The 24,352-nt window shown below is 59.6% G+C and overlaps 1 protein-coding gene across 1 annotated transcript; it reads left to right on the forward strand.

Moving 5' to 3' along the window:
* Positions 1 to 6,499: 6,499 nt before the first annotated feature.
* On the forward strand, positions 6,500 to 14,511 carry NES (nestin). The gene is made up of 4 exons (XM_084223133.1): positions 6,500 to 7,375; positions 8,144 to 8,268; positions 9,133 to 9,206; positions 9,812 to 14,511. Exons 1-4 carry the CDS (start codon positions 6,563 to 6,565, stop codon positions 14,107 to 14,109), a joined length of 5,310 nt encoding a protein of 1,769 aa, XP_084079259.1. The 5' UTR covers positions 6,500 to 6,562; the 3' UTR covers positions 14,110 to 14,511.
* The last annotated feature ends 9,841 nt before the right edge of the window (positions 14,512 to 24,352 follow it).

The following is a 24,352-nucleotide window of genomic DNA, read 5'->3' on the forward strand; positions in this document are numbered from 1 at the left end:
ATCCCCCAGGAATTCACTGGGAACAAATTCCCTGAGCCTGGCATCTCCCTGCTGGGAACTTCCCAGGCGTGCCAGCTCCTTCCCAGGGCACCTCCTGCTCCCTCCTGCCTCTTGGCATCCATGGGGTGAAGTCCTTTGTGTGGGTAAAAATGAGCATTGACCCCATGATTCACAGAAGGCTGATCAATTCTACCTTCATGATATATTATTATTAATCTTTCTTATGTGTTCTTCTTAACCCCTATTATATATTATTTTAATATTTATTATATATTAATATTAATCTTTATTATCGATTATTATTACTCTTTACTATTATTATTATTATTAGCATTGACCCCATGATTCACAGAAGGCTGATCAATTCTACCTTCATGATATATTATTATTAATCTTTCTTATGTGTTCTTCTTAACCCCTATTATATATTATTTTAATATTTCTTATATATTAATATTAATCTTTATTATCGATTATTATTACTCTTCATGATATATTATTATTAATCTATATATTATATTATATTATATTATATTATATTATATTATATTATATTATATTATATTATATTATATTATATTATATTATACTATATTATATTATACTATACTATATTATATTATATTATACTATACTATATTATACTATACTATATTATACTATACTATATTATACTATATTATATTACATTATATTACATTATATTACATTATATTACATTATATTACATTATATTACATTATATTACATTATATTATATTATATTATATTATATTATATTATATTATATTATATTATATTATATTATATTATATTATATTATATTATATTATATTATATTATATTATATTATATTATATTATATTATATTATATTATATTATATTATATTATATTATATTATATTATATTATATTATATTATATTATATTATATTATATTATATTATCCCATTCCTTTTCTGAACAGTTCTGATACAGGTATGTGGTATTTTCAGGGTCCCTGGGATGAAGGAGGAATTGAGAATCTGACTCCATGTTCCTAGAATGCTCATTTTTTATTTTATGATATTTTATTAAAAAATGCTATACTAAAATTATACTAAAGAATAGAGAAAGGATACAGACAGAAAGCTAAAAGATAATAATAATAAAGTCTGACTCTCTCCTCAGAGTCCTGACACAGCTGGCTGTGATTGGTCATGAAGTAAAAACAATTCACCTGCTGGATAAACCATCCCCAACCACATTCCAAAGCAGCAAAACACAGGGGAGAAAAATGAGATAAATATTGCTTTCCTTTTTCTCTGAGGCTTCTCAGCTTCCCAGGAGGGAAATCCTGGGCTGAGGGGATTTTTCAGAAAGCATGACAGTGACACAGGTGGAACTAATTGATCTCCAACCCAAACCCCATCACCCCTGGCTGATTAAGAATTTGGTAAATCCATAAAATCCAACCCTCCACACGCCATCCCACGTGTTCACAGCAGCAGGTGAAGGCAGGAATTGTTCCTCCTCCTTTTCCCTGATCTCCTCACAGCCTTTTCTCAGCTGCTGCCTGGGACAGTTGTGTGACTGCTGCCACAGTCCAAGGGACACCCAGCTCCTGGAAGGGGCAGGAGAGAAGGGAGAGGAGCAGGGCACAGCCCTGGGAGACCCCCAGAGGATCCCCATCCCTCGGGGGCTCTGCTGCTCACAGTGACCCCAAGAAAACTTGGAAAGTCTCTTTTCCAGCCTGGCACTTGAAGGAGTCAGGGCTCTTCATTTCTCAGTCTCAAGGTTGTTTATTGCTCCTTATCTATAAAATTCTTTCTCCTGCCCTGCCAAGGTCCGCTCAGCAGGACAGACAGACAGACAGACACACTCTGCCTGCCCCTGGGGTGGTGTTTTCTCTTTACACTAAAAACTATGTGTACATTATTTACCATAACTTCCCAATACCTATCAGAGACAGTGAGCTTCTACCTTAAACCAATCTAAAAGTGCCAACAGCACAGCAGAAGATGGAGGCAGAGAAGGAGAAGGAGAAGGAGAAGGAGAAGGAGAAGAAGAAGAAGAAGAAGAAGAAGAAGAAGAAGAAGAAGAAGAAGAAGAAGAAGAAGAAGAAGAAGGAGAAGAAGAAGAAGAAGGAGAAGAAGAAGAAGAAGAAGATAAAGAAGAAGAAGAAGAAGAAGAAGAAGAAGAAGAAGAAGAAGAAGAAGAAGAAGAAGAAGAAGAAGAAGAAGAAGAAGAAGAAGAAGAAGAAGAAGAAGAAGAAGAAGAAGAAGAAGAAGAAGAAGAAGAAGAAGAAGAAGAAGAAGAAGAAGAAGAAGAAGAAGAAGAAGAAGAAGAAGGAGAAGAAGAAGAAGAAGGAGAAGAAGAAGAAGAAGATAAAGAAGAAGAAGAAGAAGAAAGGCTGGACACACCCAGATTCCTCCATCTTGCCCCCTGAACCCCCATCCTAAAAACCCCAAAATCTATTTTTTTCACCCCCTGATAAATTCACTATCACTCTACTTAAACTGTCGTGGCTTGCAATCCTTCATATAAAGTTGGTAATTGTTTTTTTAATCAAAATCTCAGGGGTCTTGGGCTCTGTGCTGAGGTGTCTGAGCCCCCTGGGCAGGGGCTGGAGCCAGAGGAGTTTCCTGGGCTCCCCCAGCCACCCCTTCCTGCAGCCCTGAGGATGCTCTGGCTCAGCCCTTCCCAGGCATGGGAAGGCACAGGGACCCCCACAGGGCCCCCCAGCCCCCCCAGCCCCAGCTGTGTTCAGGCTGGAAGGGCCTCAGTGCCCAGCTGTGCTTCCTCCTCCTCCTCCTCCCCCTGCTCCTCCAGCCCTGCTCACAGTCACGTACCAGCCATGCCAGGGACGTGCCAGGGACGTGCCAGCTCCCACCTGGCACCGCAGGGCACCCCCACAAAGCTCAGTAACAGCAGTTTCCTCAGCTCCTGGAGGTCTGTTTCTCACCCAAAATAGCTCAGCTACCTTTGGAGGCATAAAATCAGCAGGATGGCTTCTGTGGCAGGGTTGGAAACAAAAAAGTTTTAATGAAAGGTAAAATAACAAAACTCTTTACAGAGAAAAACTGATCCGAGTGCAAGAGGTTTTTGCTCCTGGTAAACACCAGCAATTAATTTCTTTATTCTCTTCTATTTCTAATAAATTGCCCAAATAAAACTTTTTGCCTCCTGTCCAATTAGCTATCCTTAAGTTACCCCAGACCTATGAGATGCCTTTTTCACCTAACCAAAAAGAGAAACTTTTTCCTTTTTAAAGGACCAAAAGACAGCTTTGTCACTCCACCAGCAAAGAAAACATTCCCACAAAGCTCTGCCACTGCTGAACGGCCTCCTGGGCACCCCACGGGGACAGACCCCCATTCCCAAGGGGTTCTGACCCCAAGAACCTCTCAGGGGCACAGATATTTCATTCCCAAGGAGATCTGACCCCCAGCACTCCCCAGGGGCACAGACATCCCATTCCCAGGGGTTTTGACCCCCAGCACAACCCAGAGGTCCAGACATCCCCATCCTGGGGGATCCTGAGCTCAGACATCCCCCAGGGACACCAACATCCCCATCCTGAGCTCAAACATCCCCCAGGGACACCAACATCCCCATCCTGAGCTCAAACATCCCCCAAGGACACCAACACCCCCATCTTGGAGCATCCTAAGCTCAGACATCCCCCAGGGACACCAACACCCCCATCCTGGAGCATCCTGAGCTCAAACATCTCCCAGGGACACAGATACCCCCATTTTGAGCTGAAACATCCCCCAGGGACCCTGACATCTCTATCCTGGGGCATCCTGAGCTCAGACATCCCCCAGGGACACCAACTCCCCATCCTGAGCTCAAACATCCCCCAGGGACCCTGACATCCCCATCCTGGGGCATTTTGAGCTCAGACATCCCCCAGGGACCCTGACATCTCTATCCTGGGGGATCCTGAGCTCAAATAACCCCCAGGGACACCAACATCCCCATCCTGGGGCATTTTGAGCTCAAACATCCCCCAGGGACACAGATATCCCCATCCTGGAGCATCCTGAGCTCAGACATCTCCCCGGGACCCTGACATCTCTATCCTTGGGCATCCTGAGCTCAAATATCACCCAGGGACACAGATATCCCCATCCTGAGCTCAAACATCCCCCAAGGACACCAACACCCCCATCCTGGGGCATCCTGAGCTCAAACATCTCCCAGGGACATCAACATACCCATCCTGGAGCATCCTGAGCTCAAACATCCCCCAGGGACCCAGACATCCCCATCCTGGAGCATCCTGAGCTCAGACATCCCCCAGGGACCCTGACATCTCTATCCTGAGGCATCCTGAGCTCAAATAACCCCCAGGGACACCAACACCCCCATCCTGGGGCATTTTGAGCTCAAATATCCCCCAGGGACACAGATACCCCCATTTTGAGCTGAAACATTCCCCAGGGACCCTGACATCTCTATCCTGGGGCATCCTGAGCTCAGACATCCCCCAGGGACCCTGACATCCCCATCCTGAGCTCAAACATCCCCCAGGGACCCTGACATCCCCATCCTGGGGCATTTTGAGCTCAGACATCCCCCAGGGACCCTGACATCTCTATCCTGGGGGATCCTGAGCTCAAATAACCCCCAGGGACATCAACACCCCCATCCTGGGGCATTTTGAGCTCAAATATCCCCCAGAGGTCCAGACATCCCCATCCTGGGGCATCCTGAGCTCAGACATCCCCCAGGGACCCTGACATCTCTATCCTGGGGCATTTTGAGCTCAAACATCCCCCAGAGACACCAACACCCCCATCCTGAGCTCAAACATCCCCCAAGGACACAGATATCCCCATCCTGAGCTCAAACATCCCCCAGGGACACAGATATCCCCGTCCTGAGCCCTCCCTGGGCTGCAGGATTGGGACCATCCTGCTGAGCCCTGCTGCTGGCTGAGAGAGAGGGGCCAGGCACGATGGGGAACCTCAAAAGGCAGGAGGAGGAAGAGGAGGACGGCAGGGAGGAAGGCATTGCTCACTCCCAGGGCACTCCCAGTGCAGCCAGGAGCCCTGGGGGTGTTTTTGCAGCAGTTTTGGGGTGGAAAGGAGGGAAGTGGGAGCAGGCAGGCAGTGAGGAAGGGCAGCTCTGGAGCAGATGTGCTATGGAAATGAGGAAGAGGAAGATAAAGACACTCAGCATCACCCCAGGGCTCTGGAGACCTCAGATCAATTCTTCAGCCTCAGCACTCCCTGGGCTCCTTAATGGCGTTTCAATTTCGGCCGTGAGAGGCAAACCAGAGCCGGGCCGAGGAGCCAGACAGGATGTCTGGCCGGAGATGAGCCGGAAAGATGATGCCTTTGGGGACCCCCGAGCCGGCTCACCCCCCCTGCATCCCCCCTCCAGACACCAGGGGAAAACCCCATCCCTCCTGGGCTTGCCGGATCCCCGCTCTGCTGCGGGGCCAGCAGGAGCTCGGGGCCGGCTCTGGGTGGCCTTTGCCAGCAGAGGGGACTGTTGCTTGTCTTTCCAGAAGCTGTCGCCTAGCTCCTGCCCCGTGGGACAGCTCGGGAAGAGACATTCTTGTCCTCCTTGCCCTGCTGAGGACCCTCCCGTGGGAAAAATCGCCGTCTCCCGGGAGAAAACGCTGGCAAGTCTCTCCCCGAGCGACATTTTGCTGCTCCTTTTGTTCGCAGAAATCTCCCGAGTTTGAAATTCTGAATCTCCGCCCCCTCGCCGGCGCGCTGCCCTTCCCCCAGAGAAGTCATCTGGGGTAAATAAAGAGAGAAAAATCAAAAATCCCCAGCCCCAAATATCCGACCCTGACTGCTTGACCCCGCGGGTGGAAGCTCTGACGGAAACCAAGCTCGGAGCCGCCGCTTGCCAAGTTTCGGAGGAGCTGCTCCCGTTGGGCTCCCGGCTCCGCACATCTGGAAAGAGGGAAGATCACAGCTGGACACAGCTGGACGCAGCGCCCCGGCGAGGCAGCGGCTGAGCTGTGCTCCCTCTGCAGGGGGATTTCCGTACGGATGGATCCAGGGACCTGCCGAGAGATGTTCTCGGGGCAGACATCACCTCCCCAGGGCTGTGAAACCCTCGGTGGGCTCCTCTGGGGCTCCTCGCCCGCAGGGTTTGGAGCAGCGTGGGGCTGACACGCCACCACCGAGGGATGCTGCAGCCAGGCTGGGCATCTGCCAAGCGCCCTTGGACACGTCCCAAACTCCTCGCCGAGCCCCACGGCAGCCCTCCAGCTCCCTGGCACGGCCCTCGGGCTTTAGGGAGGGCATTCCCAGCCGGGAGAGGATCCAAGCCCTCGAGTCACCCTCCCGAAGTGGGAAGCAGCGCCTCGCTCTTCCGCAGGGCCGGGAAATCGGAGCTCAGCGTGGAGCCCACGTGGGGACTGGAGCCGGCTCGGCCGTGCAAGGGTTAAATCCGGCTGCTCGTCCCGGTCTCGGGGGCCTCCCACTCGGCAGCGCAGGGTATGAATAGCTGCGCTCCCCTCCGCTCGCAGGCACTCGCTTCCCTCCCCGCCTTCCCGCTCTGCCTCGCCTTCTCCCCGCATCCTCCTGCCCCGCGGCTCCCCCGGCAGCGCCCATGCTGAGCACGGAGAGTTTCGCAGGGCCGAGAGCCCTGGGAGAGGAATCGCTGCAGATGTGGGACCTCAACAAGCGCCTGGAGGCGTACCTGGCCCGCGTGAAGTTCCTGGAGGAGGAGAACGAGGTGCTGCGAGCCGAAATCCAGAGCACCAAGAGCGGCCCGGCCGGCGACTCGTGGCGGGCCAAGTACGAGGAGGAGCTGCGAGCCCTGAGGGATGCGCTGGATGTCGCCTTCAGGGAGAAGTGCACGGCCGAGCTGGCCAGGGACAACCTCTACGAGGAGGTGCAGCAGGTGAAAAGCAGGTGCCAGAAGGAGCAGGCGGCCCGGGAAGAAGCTAAGAAGCAGCTGGCCTTGAGCAGGAAGGAGCTGGAGGAGGAGAGGAGAGCGCAGATCTGGCTGAAGGAGAGAGCTGTGCAGCTGGAGAAGGAGGTGGAAGCCTTGCTGGAGGTGCACGAGGAGGAAAAAGCGGGGCTGGACCAGGAGATCGCCAGTTTCTCCCACAGCCTGGAGAGTTTCCGCTGCGCCCCCGTGGCTTTCCAGCCGGTGGAGGTGGAGGATTACTCCAAAAGACTCTCGGAGATCTGGAAAGGGGCGGTGGAGACCTACAAGGCTGAGGTGGCTCAGCTGGAGGGATCCCTGTGCCAGGCTAAGGAGAACCTGTGGAAGGCGGTGGAGGACAACCAGCAGAGCCAGCTGCAGCTGCAGCACCTGGAGAAGGACCTGGCGGGGCTCAAAGCTCGGAAGGAGATGCTGGAGGAGAGCCTGGCCCGGCAGTGGCAGGAGCAGCGCGGGGAGGCAGAAAAGTTCCAGGCGAGTGAAGGTCCCAGAGGGCTGGAGGTGCCTGGGTGGGCACCCAGGGCACGTCCCCGAGCAAAGGGATGCGAGAGATGGACGGGGGGGAGGCAAACAGAGGGAACAAACCCCGGGGAAGGGATGGATGTGCTGCAGAGGAAGCTGGGGAGGGCAGGAGGAAGAGCAAAGTGGCTTGGGGACATCTCTGTCCCCGGCACAACAGAGACCCGGGGCCACCAAAGCGCAGCGGAGCAGCCACCGGGTCCTCCCCCAGCACCCTGCCCGTGGCTCCGTGACCTGCCGGGCTCCGGGGCGGGGATCCGGGCAGGACAAACTCCCACCGACTTCGCTGCAGCTGCGATCCGCCAGCTGCAAAAGCGATTCAGCGGAGGGAGGTGGAGGCGGAGCGGGCTGGAAATGCCGGGAGCGGGCTGGAAATGCCGGGAGCGGGCTGGAAATACCGGGAGCGGGCTGGAAATACCGGGAGCGGCCCGGGGAAGGGTCTCCCTTTGTTCCAGCCCCGGTGTCCCGGGGCGGAGGATGCCGCCGCCTCGGCTGCTTCCCTGAAAGTTGTTTCTTTCCCACGCTGGCTGTGAATCAGCCCCGGACTTTCCTCCCTCTTCCCGTCCCCTTTCAGTCCTGCTCATCTCCCGCATCCTCTGCCCTCCGTGCTAAAATGAGCGCCCAGGCTCCTGAGCATCCTGCGGGGATGAGCCGAGCCCCCTGCCCGGCCCAGGTCCCGGGGAGCGGCTGGGGGTGACCCTGACCCCCCTGTGGTGCCCGCAGCTGGCCATGGAGGCCCTGGAGCAGGAGCAGCAGAGCCTGCGGGTGCAGATCGCCCGGGTGCTGGAGGACAGGCAGCAGCTGATGCACCTCAAGATGTCCCTGAGCCTGGAAGTGGCGACCTACAGGTGAGCACAGCTGGCTGGTGGCACTGCGGGGACAGCCCCGTGCCCCCCTGAGCGGCCCTTCCTTCCAGATGGCCCCGCACAAAGGCGGCTGCCAGGGACGGGGGGGACAATTAGCATGAGAATGGGGCTGGCCCTGCCCGGCCGAGCGTGATGTCACCGTGCGGGGACACTAATCCGGGCCGCGGGGGGAGGGGAGGGGGCACGGCAGCCAGGGGGGCTCCTTCGGGGTCCTCAGCGAGCTGGGCCAGAGCAGCACGAGCAGCCGTGCCTCAGTTTACCTGCCCTGTGTGCAGCAGAACCAGCCGTGCCTCAGTTTACCCACCCTGTGTCCATAGCAGCACAAGCAGCCGTGCCTCAGTTTACCTGCCCTGTGTCCAGCAGAACCAGCCGTGCCTCAGTTTACCTGCCCTGTGTCCAGCAGAACCAGCCGTGCCTCAGTTTACCTGCCCTGTGTCCAGAACAGCTCAAGCAGCCGTGCCTCAGTTTACCTGCCCTGTGTCCAGAGCACAGCCAGCCGTGCCTCAGTTTACCCACCCTGTGTCCAGAACAGCTCAAGCAGCCGTGCCTCAGTTTACCTGCCCTGTGTCCAGCAGAACCAGCTGTGCCTCAGTTTACCTGCCCTGTGTCCATAGCATCACGAGCAGCCGTGCCTCAGTTTACCTGCCCAGTGTCCCTAGCAGCTCAAGCAGCCGTGCCTCAGTTTACCTGCCCAGTGTCCCTAGCAGCACAAGCAGCCGTGCCTCAGTTTACCTGCCCAGTGTCCCTAGCAGCATGAGCAGCCGTGCCTCAGTTTACCTGGCCCGGGGTGCACAGGGAGCCCCCCGCACCCTGCAGCACCCCCCGAGCTCCTCTCCTCTCCCCCAGGACGCTGCTGGAAGCCGAGAGCAGCCGCCTGCAGGTGCCCGCGGGGGAATTCAGGGTGGCCAACGGTGTGAGAGGTAAGGGAGCGCCGGGGCCACCCCAGCACCACCCCTGGGAGGGTTAAATGTGTTTAAATGTGGATTTAGACACATTTTCCTGGGGGGGTTTAAATGTGGATTTAGCCACATTTTCCTGCATTTTCCTGGGGGGTGTTAGAGGTGTTTAAATGTGGATTTAGCCAGATTTCCCTGCATTTCTCTGGCAGCCCTAGGAAGGTGTGAACAGCGGCCGGGGGCTCTTGGCACGGGGCTCACAGCCCAGATAAGCTTTATCTGCTCCTTCACCCGCCTTATCTGCTCCTTTGCCTCGTTTTTAATTCCCTGCCTTTCACGGGGAGGGCAGGACAGGACGGGAGGGCTGTGCTAACAAGCTGAGCATTTCCTTTTTCCTCCAAGCAAACCAAAATCCCGAGGAAAGCTTGTCACCTGCGCGCTTTTGGGCACGGCATTGTCCCTGCCCGCTGCTGGATCCCCCGGGACCGGCAGCATCCGGGAGGGAGGAATTTCCCACTTTCCAAGAAGGAGCTGTTTAAAAATAGGAGAGGGGGCAGCGAGAGGCAGCCCGGGGAGGGCAGGGAGAGGCACGGAGCCGCCTGCTCACGGCTCCTCCTCGCTCTTTGCAGATCTCAAACTGGAGGTGAGCAGCGGCAAAGCGGTGCCGGTGAGCCCCGAGGCCAGGCGGGGGCTGCCCCCCTGCACCCCCTTCCCCAGGGTGACAAAAACCCCCCAAAGTGTCAGGAAAATCAGCTCAGCTCTCCATGGCAGTGCTGCCAGCGGGGCTGTGGGGCTGGGGGCTCCCACAGCCAGCCCCCCCCGGGCAGGTAGAGGGATCCCACCCCTCTCCCCGGAGCAGGAGAGCTCTGGGGGGGAAGGTCCCGCCTGGCCGGGAGGAGATGAGGCAGCAACGAGCCGAGGGATGGAGTGTCCCCTGTCCAGAGCTCCGGGGGACAGTGGCAGCAGTGCCAGCCTGCCACCCCTGGGAGCCCACCGGCTGCTGTACCCGGCCCAGCTGGTCAGCGAGGCGCTGGAGGATGCCCTCAAGGAGATGGGAGATGATGCTCAGCCCGAAGAGGAGCCCAGAGGCAGCTCCACGTGGGATGTCTGCGCCCACAGCCCCGTTTTCCCCCCCGAGGCTGTGCCAGAGGGGCCCGGGGAGGGGTCTGAGGATGGGGAGAGCCCCGAGGCAGAGGAGAGGGTGCGGGAGGTGATGCTCCAGGGGCTGGCTGGGGAGAGCAACATCCTGCAGGACACAGCCCCGTCCCCTCCGGGCATGGACCCTCCCTTGGGCGCCGCGGGGAGCCGGGAAGACCTGGGAGCCTGGGAGGAGGAGGAGGAGGAGGAAGAGGAGCAGGTACCTGCTGTGCTGAGCCCGAGGGATCCAGAAATGGAGGCCCAGGAAGGGGACAAGGATCTCCCTGGACAGACAGAGACCAGCTGGGAAAAGCCAGAGCAGGAGAGAGCAGAGACCCCCAGCACAGAGCCATCACACCCCTCAGAGGATGAGGAGGAGGAGGAGGAGAAGGGAGATTTCCAGGAAGAAAGAACAGATGTGCAAGAGGAGGAGTGTCCCCACAGAGAAGAGGAAGCTGCTGGTGCTGTCCTTGTGGAAAGCCACCTGGTTTTGCCCACAGAAGGTCACCTGGAGGAGGACTTTGCTGATGCAGAGCAGGAAAGGGCTGAGCAGCAGGAAATGCCCGTGTGTGAGATGGAGCTGGCTGCAGGGAAGGAAAGGGAGCAGGAGCTGTGTCCAGAGCAGGAGCCCTCGAGTGTCCCCGAGGCCATCCCAGCAGAGGAGCCTCCCACAGGAGCTGAAGGAGGTGCTGTGGCAGGGGAGGACACAGGCAGAGTGGAAAATGCTGGGGGAGAAGAGGGAGAGGCCAGCAGGGAGGTGCTGGGAGGAGAGGATCACAGGGTGGGACAGGACCCCATGGCAGGAGAGGACCTCACAGCAGGAGAGGACTCTGAGGCAGGAGAAGACCATGGGGCAGGAGAAGACCATGGGGCAGGAGAAGACTTTGGGGCAGGAGAAAACCTTGAGGCAGGAGAAGACCTTGGGGCAGGAGAAGACTTTGGGGCAGGAGAAAACCTTGAGGCAGGAGAAGGCTTTGGGGCAGGAGAAGATCTTGGGGCAGGAGAAGATCTTGGGGCAGGAGAAGATCTTGGGGCAGGAGAAAACCTTGAGGCAGGAGAAGACTTTGGGGCAGGAGAAGATCTTGAGGCAGGAGAAAACCTTGGGGCAGGAGAAAACCTTGGGGCAGGAGAAGACTTTGGGGCAGGAGAAGATCTTGGGGCAGGAGAAGATCTTGGGGCAGGAGAAGGCTCTGAATCAGGAGAAGACCATGGAGCAGGAGAGGCTGTGGCAGGTGACACCCTGGAGGGAGACAGCAGAGCCCCAGAGGAGCCTGAGGAGCTGCAGGAAAGAGAGGAGGAGGAACAGGAGGAGCTGGAGCCCTGGGGACAGGGGGGTGACAATGGCAGTGGCCAAGAGCCCTGTCCAGAGGACTGGGAGGTGACAGCAGGGGACCCTGAGGGACTGCTGGGGGCAGAAGAGCCAGACACCCTGCGCAGTGCAGGAAGGCTGGAAAGTGAAGAGAGAGGTGGCACAGGGCCAGCAGAGCTGGAGGAGGCCCAGGAGGAGGATGAGGAAGATGCCAAGAGCCAGGAGATGAGGCAGCAGCAGGCACTGCCAGAGGCTGAGCCAGCAGCAGAGCTGGCACGGCAGGGCAGCGTGGCACAGCCTGGGCCAGGTGCCCCTGGGCCAGGGGACAGGCAGGAGCTGGCAGGGGCTCCAGAGGAACCACGGGAGCTGCAGGGGGAGGATCCTGCTGAGGGGCTGAGCCCAGAGCTGGGGGAGCTGGAGAGCTCAGGGCTGGTGGCACCGGGGCAGGTGCCAGGTGACAATGCTGAGTGGGCACTGGAGGAGCCCCCCAGAGCCCCAGAGCTCACAGAGCTGGTGGCACCAGAACAGGTGCCAGGTGACAATGCTGAGTGGGCACTGGAGGAGCCCCCCAGAGCCCCAGAGCTCCCAGAGGGCACAGGCAGGAGGGTGGAGCTGGAGGACACACTGCCAGACAGCACGCCCCTGCACCTCTACCAGGGGGAGATGCTGATGGGGACAGCCAGCCCAAACCCTGCAGAGAGCCAGGGGACCACGGGGACAGCTCCTGTGTGTGCCACAGCCCAGGAGGGGGAGGGGTGGCTGCAAGGGAGGGGCGAGCCACCAACTCCCAGCATGCCAGAGAGCCCTGAAGAGGAGGCAGAGGGGGCTGAGGAGGAGGAGGAAGGCTATTTCATGGTCTCTGCTCCCAACCAAGAAGTGTCCAGCTCAGAGGAAGCTGAGATCCCTGAGGACTTTGAAGAAATTGAAGTGGAAGCAACTGAAGGCAGCCAAGATGATCTGGGGGCTCCTGGAGAAGCATCTGCGGGGCCAGAGGGCAGAGAGCACCTGGAGGTGCTGGCTGCAGAGGCAGATGAGGATATGGAGCTGCCCACCGAGGAACCTGAGGTGCCAAAGGACGAGGAGAGCGCTGCTGAGCTGGAGGAAGGCCCAGCAGAAGATCCCAGCTGCCCTGGGGGGGTGGAACCATCAGCTGGAGGTTCTGATGAGCCAGCCCAGGGTGTCCTGGGCTCTGCAGCCTGGCAGGGACCAGAGCACCCAGCAGGTCTGGCTGCTGGAGCAGACGAGGAGCTGCACACCACAACTGAGCTGGAGGGGGATGCCAGTGGAGCAGCAGCCAGGCTGGGGCTGGCAGGGCAGGAGGAGCAGGAGGAAGATGAGGATGAGCCCAGCACGGCTCTCCATGACACAACCACGGCAGAGCTCCAGGCCCAGGCAGGGCCTGATGAGGCAGAGAAGGCTCTGGAAGAGCAGCCAGCCACGGAGGAGGAAGCCCTGGGCAGTGAGAGCCCCCCTTCCCCCGGGGCCAGCCCTGCACTGGGGCAGGGAGGTTCTCCAGACCCCATTCCAGACATCCCTGACGCTGCTGCTCTCCCTGCAGAGCTGCCAGCCGAGCTCGTGAAAGCCTCGGGCATTTTGGAAATCGTTGAGCAGGCGCTGGAGTTCAACCAGGAGCTGATGGGAGGGAGGGTGGCAGAGGCTGGGCAGGGTCCTGGCAGGAGAGAGCCCTCCTGGGATGCAGGGGAGGACCCAGAGCCCTCCTGGGATGCAGAGGAAGACCCCGAGCTCCACCGGGATGCAGGGGAGGACCCGGAGCTGCCCCGGGATGCAGAGGAATGCCCCGAGCTCCCCCGGGATGCAGAGGAAAACCCCGAGCTCCCCCGGGATGCAGAGGAGGACCCCGAGCTCCCCCGGGATGCAGAGGAGGACCCGGAACTCCCCCGGGATGCAGAGGAGGACCCGGAACTCCCCCGGGATGCAGAGGAAAACCCCGAGCTCCCCCGGGATGCAGAGGAGGACCCCGAGCTCCCCCGGGATGCAGAGGAGGACCCCGAGCTCCCCCGGGATGCAGAGGAGGACCCGGAGCTCCCCCGGGATGCAGAGGAACACCCCGAGCTCCCCCGGGATGCAGGGGACTCCTCCTCTCTCGCCTCCTCCAGCGAGGAGGAGCCCACGGTGCAGGAGGCCCCGGAGCCGGAGGCGGCGCTCCGGGCTCAGAACGGGCTGCACCGGGCGGCCAGCCTGGAGGAGCTGCCCGAATTCACCGAGGAGATGCCGAACGGCACCAGCGGCACGGCCCCGGCTCAGGAGCTCGCCGAGGAGCCCTCGGGGGTGATGGCACCGCGGGCCCCCACCCCTGGAGGTGGCACTGCCACCAAGCTGGGGGACGGCAGCCTGAGGGGGAAGCAGCTGAGCCCCGCGGCCCCTGCTCTGGGGGAGGATGTCCTGAGCCTCACGGCCCAGCAGGCAGCAGCCTGTGGCCTGAGGGCTGAGCAGGAGCCCTGGTCCTCAGGGGACGAGTGACAGATCCTTCTGGTAGCCCCTTCCTGCCAAATCCCGTTTTCCCCCTTGTCCCATCCCCTCCTGATGCTTCCCCATCTCCCTGTGGTTTTTTAACATGTTTGTGTGGATTTTTTGCACCCCTTTTCAGAGTGAAGAACCACCAAGTTTTTTGTTGCACCCCCACAGCCCACCCAAATCCTCATGCCTGCTCTGGGATCCCCGCTTCATTTTGAGTTTCCTCCTGGGTGGGTTGCCGTGGCTGTATTTAATTTAAACTCTGTGTTCCCCCATTCCCTGCAACCTTCCCTCTCCAACTACTCCAGGATGTCCAGCTGGAGGTTAGGGATCCCCCCAAACTGCACCCTGGGACTCAGCATTTTGGGGTACATCACCCCAGGGTCCCGAGCCGTGCTGGATGTACCCACTGCCTCCAAATTAATTTAATAAAGATTCATCCTCCCCTCAGGGCCTGGCTCTCCTCACTCTGGGGCAGGGGAGGGCACTGACTGGGGGGGTTTCACCTCCAGGCTGCTTTGGGTGCCAGCAGCACGGGCTGGGGGCAGGATCTGGGGGGCAGGATGGGTGGAACGGTGCTGGCCCCTCTCTGGGACAATGCTCAGCCCTGGAGCTTGGTGGCCACAATCCCTGGGGTGGTGGAAATGGTTGAGCAGGCCCTGGAGTTCAACCAGGAACTGATAGGGTGGCAGAGGGTGGGTAGGGTTTGCAACCTCTTTGCAACCCCAGGAAATGCTTCTCCGTTTCCAGAGTGCTGCAGCCCCCAGGGCAGTGCCCCCAGGGGGATGTTCCCCCATTCCAAGGGTGATGGAGCCCTCCAGGAGGAAGTTCCCCCATTCCCAGGGTGCTGCAGCCCCCAGGGCAGTGCCCCAAGGGGGATGTTCTCCCATTCTAAGGGTGACGGAGCCCTCCAGGAGGAGGTTCCCCCATTCCCAGGGTGCTGCAGCCCCCAGGGCAGTGCCCCCAGGGGGATGTTCCCCCATTCCAAGGGTGATGGAGCCCTCCAGGATGATGCTCTACCATTCCCAGGGTGCTGCAGCCCCCAGGGCAATGCCCCAAAGGGGATGTTCCCCCATTCCAAGGGTGATGGAGCCCTCCAGGAGGAAGTTCCCCCATTCCCAGGGTGATGCAGCCCCCAGGGCAGTGCCCCCAGGGGGATGTTCCCCCATTCCCAGGGTGCTGCAGCCCCCCAGGGCAGCACCCCCAGGAGATGCTCCTCCATTTCCAGGGTGATGGAGCCCCCAGGGTGCTGCAGCCCCCCAGGACAATTCCCCCAGGAGATGCTCTCCCATTCCCAGGGTGATGCAGCCCCCAGGAGGAGGTTCACCCATTCCCAGGGCGATGCCCCCAGGGGGATGCTCCCCCATTCCCAGGGCGATGCAGCCCTCAGGGCAATGACCCCAGGAGGATTCTCCTCCATTTCCAAGGTGATGAAGCCCCCAGGGATGATGCAGCCCCCAGGGCAATGCACCCAGGAGGATTCTCCCCCATTCCCAGGGTAATGCAGCCCCGAGGAGGATTCTCCCCCATTCCCAGGGCAATTCCCCCAGGAGAATTCTCCCCCATTCCCAGGGCAGTTCCCCCAGGAGGATTCTCCCCCATTCCCAGGGTGATGCAGCCCCCAGGGCAATTCCCCCAGGAGGATCCTCCCCCATTCCCAGGGCAATTCCCCAGGAGAATTCTCCCCCATTCCCAGGGTGATGCCCCCCGGGGGATTCTCCCCCATTCCCAGGGTGATGCCCCCCGGGGTTACAGACCCCATCCCTGTGGATGCTCCCCCTCCCCCCGACGTCACCCCCCTGAGGCGATGCTCCCCCACCCCCGGGGCTCCACAGACGCCGCTCCAGGCTCGCTGCCGGCCTGGAACTCCTCCGGTTTCCTCCTGGATGCCAGCCCAGCCCAGCCCAGCCCAGCAGTGCCCCGAGCCCGGAGCCAGCAGCCGCCGGTCCTGCCCGGTGTGGGCACCATGCCCACGGAACAACCCGCACATCCCGGCCCCGGGAGCCGCCGGGAGCCCGTGGGGATCCCCCGAGCCGGTGTGCTGTGGGTCCAGGGGGGCTGGGAGGGGCTGAATCGCCCCGTTGTGCAGCCGGGCGTGGGGAGAGACGCATAAATCAGCGCTGGGCTGAAGAACGGGCTCCGTTGTGCCGGGCAAAGGGCTGAGTCACCGCGGGACGGGGCACACGGTGACTCGGCTGGCCCTGGCATCGCTGCCACCCGCCGGCCTCGCCCCCACGGGTGTGCTCAGCATCGCCCTGGCCGTCCCCGCGCCCGATTTAGCTCGGTGCTTCCCGTGCCCGGGGATGCTCAGAGCCAGCAGCGATAAGAACCCGACATCGAGCTGCCTTCCTCCCCTCGAAACCCCCGGCCCCCTCCTCTCCCGAAGGCGACAGATTCCTTTTAAGGTGAAACTGCGGCCGATCCAAACACCCTAAGAAGAAAAAAAAAAATCCCCTTCTGATGAGTTTGATCGGGCGCCGAGCCTGCGTTCCATCACACCTCGGCTGCCCGGGCAGCAGCAGCTCCAGCGGCGCCCCCCGAGCCCCCCGAGGGGTCCCCAAAGCTGGGGGGTCGCGGGGAGGGGGGTGGAGGATGCTGAGGAGGAGACGGAGACGGCTCGGCCAGGCTGGGCCGTGCGGGGGGTGACATTCCTGGCGAAATGAATCCGCATTCCAGCGGCGCTGACAGCGATGAGGGGGGACAGATGGCGGGGGAGGGGAGCCCCTTCCTCCCGCCAGGAGGAGGAGGAGGAGGAGGGGAGGAAGCTCGGAGTCAGCCGGGGGATGGGGGAGATTGCCGGGGCCTTTGGGAGCCGCGGGGCTGCAGAGGGGGGAGAGAGCTCCGGGTCTGGGGGGTGCCCGAGGGGCTGGGCGGGGGGGGACCGGCACCGAGAGTGTCCCCAGCGGGAGTGAGGGTCCCCAACAGGAGCGAGAGTGTCCCCAGCAGGACTGAGAGTGTCCCCAGAGGGATTGAGAGTGTCCCCAACAGGACTGAGTGTCCCCAAAGGGATTGAGAATGTCCCCAAAGGGATTGAGAGTGTCCCCAAAGGGATTGAGAGTGTCCCCAGCAGGATTGAGAGTGTCCCCATAGGGACTGAGAGTGTCCCCAAAAGGACTGAGTGTCCCCAAAGGGATTGAGAGTGTCCCCAGCAGGACTGAGAGTGTTCCCATAGGGACTGAGAGTGTCCCCAAAAGGACTGAGAGCATCCCCATAGGGACTGAGAGTGTCCCCAGCAGGACTGAGATGTCCCCAGCAGGACTGAGAATGTCCCCAGCAGGACTGAGTGTCCCCAAAGGGATTGAGAGTGTCCCCAGCAGGACTGAGAGTGTCCCCAAAGGGACTGAGAGTGTCCCCAGCAGGACTGAGAGTGTCCCCAAAGGGACGGAGAGTGTCCCCAAAGGGATTGAGAGTGTCCCCAAAGGGACTGCGAGTGTCCCCAGCAGGACTGAGAGTGTCCCCAAAGGGATTGAGAGTGTCCTCAAAGGGACTGAGAGTGTCCCCAAAGGGATTGAGAGTGTCCCCAGCAGGACTGAGAGTGTCCCCAAAGGGATTGAGAATGTCCCCAAAGGGACTGAGAGTGTCCCCAAAGGGATTGAGAGTGTCCTCAAAGGGATTGAGAGTGTCCCCAAAGGGATTGAGAGTGTCCCCAACAGGACAGAGAGTGTCCCCAAAGGGATTGAGAGTGTCCCCAACAGGACAGAGAGTGTCCCTAAAGGGATTGAGCGTGTCCCAGCAGGAGCAAGGGTGTCATGGTGGGACTGAATGTGTCCCCAACAGGACAGAGAGTGTCCCCAAAGGGATTGAGAGTGTCCCCAACAGGACAGAGAGTGTCCCTAAAGGGATTGAGCGTGTCCCAGCAGGAGCAAGGGTGTCATGGTGGGACTGAATGTGTCCCCAACAGGACAGAGAGTGTCCCCAAAGGGATTGAGAGTGTCCCCAACAGGACTGAGAGTGTCCCCAAAGGGATTGAAAGTGTCCCCAACAGGACTGAGATGTCCCCAACAGGACTAAGAGTGTCCCCAAGAGGACCAGGAGTGTCCCCAGAGGGACTGAGCGTGTCCCAGCAGGAGCAAGGGTATCACTGGAGGGACCAAATGTGTCCCCAACAGGACCGAGAGTGTCCCCAAAGGGATTGAGAATGTCCCCAAAGGCATCCAGTGTGTCCCAACAAGATCAAAGGTGTCGTTGGTGGGATACAGAGTGTCCCCAACAGGACAGAGCGTGTCCCTGATGTCACCCAGCCTGTTCCCAGTGAGATCCCTCATGGGATGAAGGGCATCCTCAGTGGCATCAAGAGTGCTCCCAGTGGGACCTGGCCTGTCCCCAGCACTGTGTGACCACAACAGGACCAAAGATGACCCTGGGGTGGACCAAATGTGACCCCTGGGGGACCAAACGTGACCTTGGGGGGGACCAAACATGACCCTGGGGGGGCCAAATGTGATCCTGGGGGGGCCAAATGTGATCCTTGGGGGGCCAAATGTGACCCTTGAGGGGCTAAACATGATCCTGGGGGGACCAAACATGACCCTGGGGGGGCTAAACATGACCCTGGGGGGACCAAACATGACCCTGGAGGGACCAAACATGACCCTGGAGGGCCAAATGTGACCCTGGGGGGGCTAAACATGACCCTGGGGGGACCAAACATGACCCTGGAGGGCCAAATGTGACCCTGGGGGGACCAAACATGACCCTGGGGGGGTCAAACATGACCCTGGGGGGGCCAAATGTGACCCTGGGGGACCCTGGGGGGACCAAATGTGACCCTGGGGGGACCAAACATGACCCTGGGGGGGCCAAATGTGACCCTGGGGGGACCAAACATGACCTTGGGGGGGGCAAACGTGACCCTGGGGGGCCAAATGTGACCCTGGGGGGGCCCTGGGGGGACCAAACGTGACCCTGGGGGGACCAAACGTGACCTTGGGGGGGCCAAACGTGACCCTGGGGAGCCAAACATGACCCTGGGGGGACCAAACATGACCCTTGGGGGCCAAATGTGACCCTTGGGGGGCTAAACATGATCCTGGGGGGGCCAAACGTGACCCTGGGGGACCCTGGGGGGACAAACATGACCCTGGGAAGGACACAGGTGCCAGGATCACCCCATGACCACCCTTCCTGGGGTGCAGCTCGCTCCCCCCCGGACCCCAAACCCCATCAGACCCAAGCAGGGTGTTCAGGCCCCACGGGCAGCACCCACTGGGTGCACACTGGCAGATTTGGGGGGGCTGGAAAGAGCAGTGGAAGCGCCCTGCACTCAAACCCTGCTCGGGAGCACCAGGGGGAAACAGGAGAGTGCAAAGGGGGGGTCCCGGGGGCTGCAGCTCGGGGGGGAGCTGCCAATTGTTGCCTGGGCTGGAGCTTTGAGAGCCCCTGGAGCCCCCCCAGCAGCCTGGCCCCCCGCCAGCCAGGGCAGGGTTTTGTTTCCTCCCAGCCTGGGCCGGGGGATTTCAATGGAGCCCGCACAAAAAGCTCCCTGTGGGGTGAGCCCGAGGCGGGACACGGAGGAGAGGGGGGAGAGAAAGGAGGGATGACCTCAGCCATGACTTCATTCCGCTCTCAGCTCCCAAAATTCGTGGGAACCTTATAAGGAAAGGACTAAAAATACAGCGGGAGGGGCGAGGGCGGCCCCCGCTCCCCCTCCCCAAAACGGGGATGCGCTGGGGCCACCAGAGCCCAGGGGACATTTAGGAGCGTGTGCTTCTTGTTGATGGAGTGATAAAATTATCCTTTGTTCCTTCAAAAAAGCGTCTCGGTTTGAAAAGGAAGTGAGTTTGTGCGGTCAAACCAATCAGGGCTGAGATTCGAATGTTTGAAGGGAGCTCGGAAGTTTCACTCTCCCATGAAGTGAAAAGACACCTCGTAGGACTTAGGGAGCTTCACTTCGAATTTAAAGGTAGCTAATTAAACAGAAGCCAATTCTGGGCAATTAACTAGAAAAGGACGTGAACAAAGAGAAAGGTGTTCCGCTAAGAGGAAGAACCTCTGGCACTTAGCTCGGTTTTTCTGTTTGTTATTTTGCTTTCTATTAAACCTTTTTGTTTCCACCATTGCAACGGAAGCCATCCTGCTGATTTTTATGCCTCCAGGGGTAGCTGAGCTATCTTGGGTGTGTTACAGACCTCCGAGAGCTTATCAGACCTGGCTCGAAGAAGCTACAGTAACAGGGGCAATCCTGTTAATAGGGACCCTGTTAATAAGCACAATCCTTTTAATTGGGACCCCGCGGCTCTGATTTTTGAAGATTTTCTGAGCTTTTTGATGTTGACATTCTTGTAAGGAGCTTTCTCACACGCCTTCTGTAAATAACTCATTGTTTTGTATTCTTTTATAGAAGAGAAATTTGATGGACTGTTGGTTTGTCCAGCGTCATCGGAGAGGTGGCACTGTCACCCTCCAACCCACTGTCACTTTAGGAAATCTATAAATATCAGAATCAAAAAATAAACTTCTCTTTTTTTCACTTTGTTTCGTGTCCTACAGCGACAGCACCCCAAAATCCCCACGGGCCAGCAGAGCAGGGCTGGGGGTGACCCCCAGGGTGACATCCCCGCTCCCCAGAGCACCGGCGGCTCGGTCCCCGCCCTGCCCGCCCCTCACCCGGCTCAGAGCCGGGAATAGCTCCCGGCGGCTCAAATCAGCTCCGGGGGCTCGGGGGGCTCGCCCAGCTGCCGGGCCGTGACCCCGCGGCCGCGGCCGTGCCCCCGCTCGGCGGCAGCTGCTGCCAGCCCCGGGCGGGGCCGGTGCCCGGGGCCGAGCCCGGGGGCAACCGCGCCGGGAATGCGCGCCTGGGGCCGTCCGTCAGCGGCGGGAGGGGTCAACCCCCGGACAGGGCACCCCGGTTTCTGGGGGGTGCAGCCCGATTTCTGGGTGACCCACCCCGGTTTCTGGGGGGTGCAGCCCGATTTCCGGGACATTGCATCCCGATTTTTGGGTGATGCACCCCGATCCCTGGGGTGATGCAGCGCCCGGAGTGACGCACCCCGGTTCCTGGGGTGATGCACTCCGATTTCTGGGTGATGCGCCCCGATTTCTGAGACATTGCGCCCCGATTTCTGGGTGATGCACCCCGATTTCTGAGACATTGCACCCCGATTTCTGGGACAATGCACCCCGATTTGTGGCTGATGCGCCCCGATTTGTGGCTGATGCGCCCAGATTTCTGAGACATTGCACCCCGATTCTGGGTGATGCACCCCTGGAGTGATGCACCGCAGTTCCTGGGACATTGCACCCCGATTTCTGGGTGGCACACCCCGATTTCTGAGACATTGCACCCCGATTTCTGAGACATTACACCCCATTTCTGGGTGATGCACCCCGATTCCCGGGACAATGCAGCCCAATTCCTGGAGTGATGCACCCTCGGAGTGATGCCCCCCGATCCCCGGGGTGACGCCCCCCGATCCCTGGGGTGATGCCCCCCGATCCCTGGGGTGATGCCCCCCGATCCCCGGGGTGATGCCCCCCGATCCCTGGGGTGATGCCCCCCGATCCCCGGGGTGATGCCCCCCGATCCCCGGGGTGATGAGTGCCCTGGGGTGGCACAGGGGCACTGGGTGTGGCACAGGAGCACACAGGGTGTGGCACAGGGGCACTGGGTGTGGCACAGGGAAACTGGGGGTGGCACAGGGGCACTGGGGGTGCACAGGGGCACAGGGGGTGGCACAGGAGCACTGGGGTGGCACAGGGGCACGGGCATGGCACAGGGGCACTGGGGTGGCACAGGAGCACTGGGGTGGCACAGGGGCACGGGCATGGCACAGGGGCACTGGGGTGGCACAGGGGCACGGGTGTGGCACAGGGACACTGGGTGTGGCACAGGGGACGGGGTGTGGCACAGGGGCACAGGTGTGACATAGGGACACTGGGGTGGCACTGGGGCACTGGGGGTGGCACAGGGACACAGGGGGTGGCACAGGGACACTAGGAGTGGCACAGGGAAACGGGGTGGCATAGGGGCACTGGGGGTGGCAGACGGGCACTGTTGTGGCACACGGGGTGTGGCACTCGGGCATGGGGTGTGGCACAGGGCCACGGGGTGTGGCACATGGGTGTGGCACCTGGGTGTGTGGCACATGGGTGTGGCACAGGGACACTGGGGGTGGCACAGGGACACTGGGGGTGGCACAGGAGCACACAGGCTGTGGCACAGGGGCACGGGGTGGCACACGGGGTGTGGCACTCGGGCATGGGGTGTGGCACAGGGACACGGGGTGTGGCACATGGGTGTGGCACATGGGACACACGGCAAAGGGAGCAACCCCATCCAGCTCCCACACACCAGCCCCGTGCCTCAGTTTCCCTTCTCATCCAGCCTGCCAAGGCCCAGGCACGGCCAGGATGGGGCTGAGCCGAGGGTGGGGAGAGGAGAAGCCCCCCCAGAGCCCCCCTGATTTTGGGACACCCTCTGGGGGACATCAGGGGTGGGCACAGCGAGGGTGGAGGTGACTCAGCACAGGTGGCACTGGGACAGTCGGGTGTGTCCCCCCCCCCCCGGTGCCAAACCCGGTCCCGGTGCCCAGGGGAGGTTTGGGGGGCACGGTGCCAGGCCAGGGGCACGTGGTGGGGACAGGATGTGACAGCAGCCAGCCCTGAGTCACCGCTGGCCACCGGATCCAGCTGGAAGGGGACAGGAGGGGACAGGAAGGGACAGGAGGGGACAGGAAGGGCCCTTGGCTCCAGCCCCTTGTCCCCAACAGCTCCCACAGCGGGGCTGGGGGCTCATTCCCAGTTTGGGGGCTCATTCCCAGTTTGGGGGCTCATTCCCACTTTGGAGGCTCATTCCCACTTTGGGGTCCCCATTCCCAGTATTCGGGACCCCATTCCCAGTTTAAGGACTCCATTCCCAGTTTGGGAACCCTTTGGGACCTGTTCCCTGTTTGGGGACCCTGTGCCCAGTCTGGGGACCCCGTTTCCAGTTGGGAACCATGTGCCCAATTTAGAAACCCCATTCCCAGTTTAGACACCCCATTCCCAGTTCAGGGAGCCCATTCCCAGTTTGAGGAGCTCATTCCCAGCTTAGAATCCTCATTCCCAGTTTAGGAACCCCATCCCCAGTTTAAAAACACCATTCCCAGTTTAGAGACCCCATTCCCAGTTCGAGGACCCCCCTCCCAATTCAGAGACCCCACTTCCAGTTTGAGGAGCCTGTGCCCAGTTTAGAGAGACTCCAGTCCCAGTTTAAGGACTCCACTCCCAGTTCAGGAAGCCCATTGCCAGTTTAGAGACCCCATTCCCAGTTTGGAGAGCCCATTCCCAGTTCAGAGACCCCACTCCCAGTTCACGGACCCCATTCCCAGTTCAGAGCCCCATTCCCAGTTCGGGGTGCCCGTACCAGCCCCTGCCCCTCTCCCAGTGCCCCAGGGCACCTCCTCTGGCCGGAATTCTCCGGGATTCCGGGCCCAGCTGGCCCGGGGCTCCCAGCAGCTGCCGCCGGGGCTTGGGTTTCAGCCGGGGGGGGAAGGGGGAAGATTCATCCCCTGCAGGACCCCCCGAGCCTGCCCTGCACCCCCCCGGAGCCAGAGGGGCCCAGAAATGCCTGAGCAGCCCTGGGTGGGGGGGGGGGGGGCCTGGAGGAGAGACCCTGACCCCCCCATTGCCCCCCCCGAGTGGGGACAAAGGGAATGGGAGGGTCCCAGACCCTGGTTCAGACCCCAGCGCCCCAATTCTGCCCCCTGGTTTAGACCCCAGCCCCCCTGGCCAGCTCCCCCCCCAGGGCCCCTCACCCTTGCTGTGAGCTCCCCAGGCCCCCCATCACCCTTTTAGGACCCTCCAGAGCTGCGGGGACCCCCCCACAAAGAAACTGGGACCAGTCCAAGGAGTCCCCATCATTCCTTCCCCTTGTTACCCTCACCGGGACCCCCAGGATCCTCCTCAGGACCCCCCTGGGATCATCCGAGACCCCCGGAACAGCCCCTGGGACCCCCAGAACCGCCTGGAGCCCCTCGAGCCTCCCCTGTGACCCCTGAGCCCCCCAGAACTGCCCGTGCCCCCACCCCAGCACCCCGAAACTCCCCCAGTGTCACCCCCGTGTCCCCACACAGACCACGCCCACTGCCACGCCCGGCATAGAGCCACGCCCTCTTGGCTCCGCCCACTGAAATGGCCCCGCCCACTGCCCCGCCCTCCGCGCGCCCCGCGCGCCCCCTGCCGGACGCCCGCCGCACCCGCATTCCCCGCTCTCTCCTCTGATTGGCTACCCGCTCCCAGCCAATGAGAAACAAGGAGTCAACCCTGAGGC

Source organism: Fringilla coelebs, assembly GCF_963513975.1.
Source record: "Fringilla coelebs genome assembly, chromosome: 29".
In the NCBI taxonomy this organism is placed as follows: domain Eukaryota; kingdom Metazoa; phylum Chordata; class Aves; order Passeriformes; family Fringillidae; genus Fringilla; species Fringilla coelebs.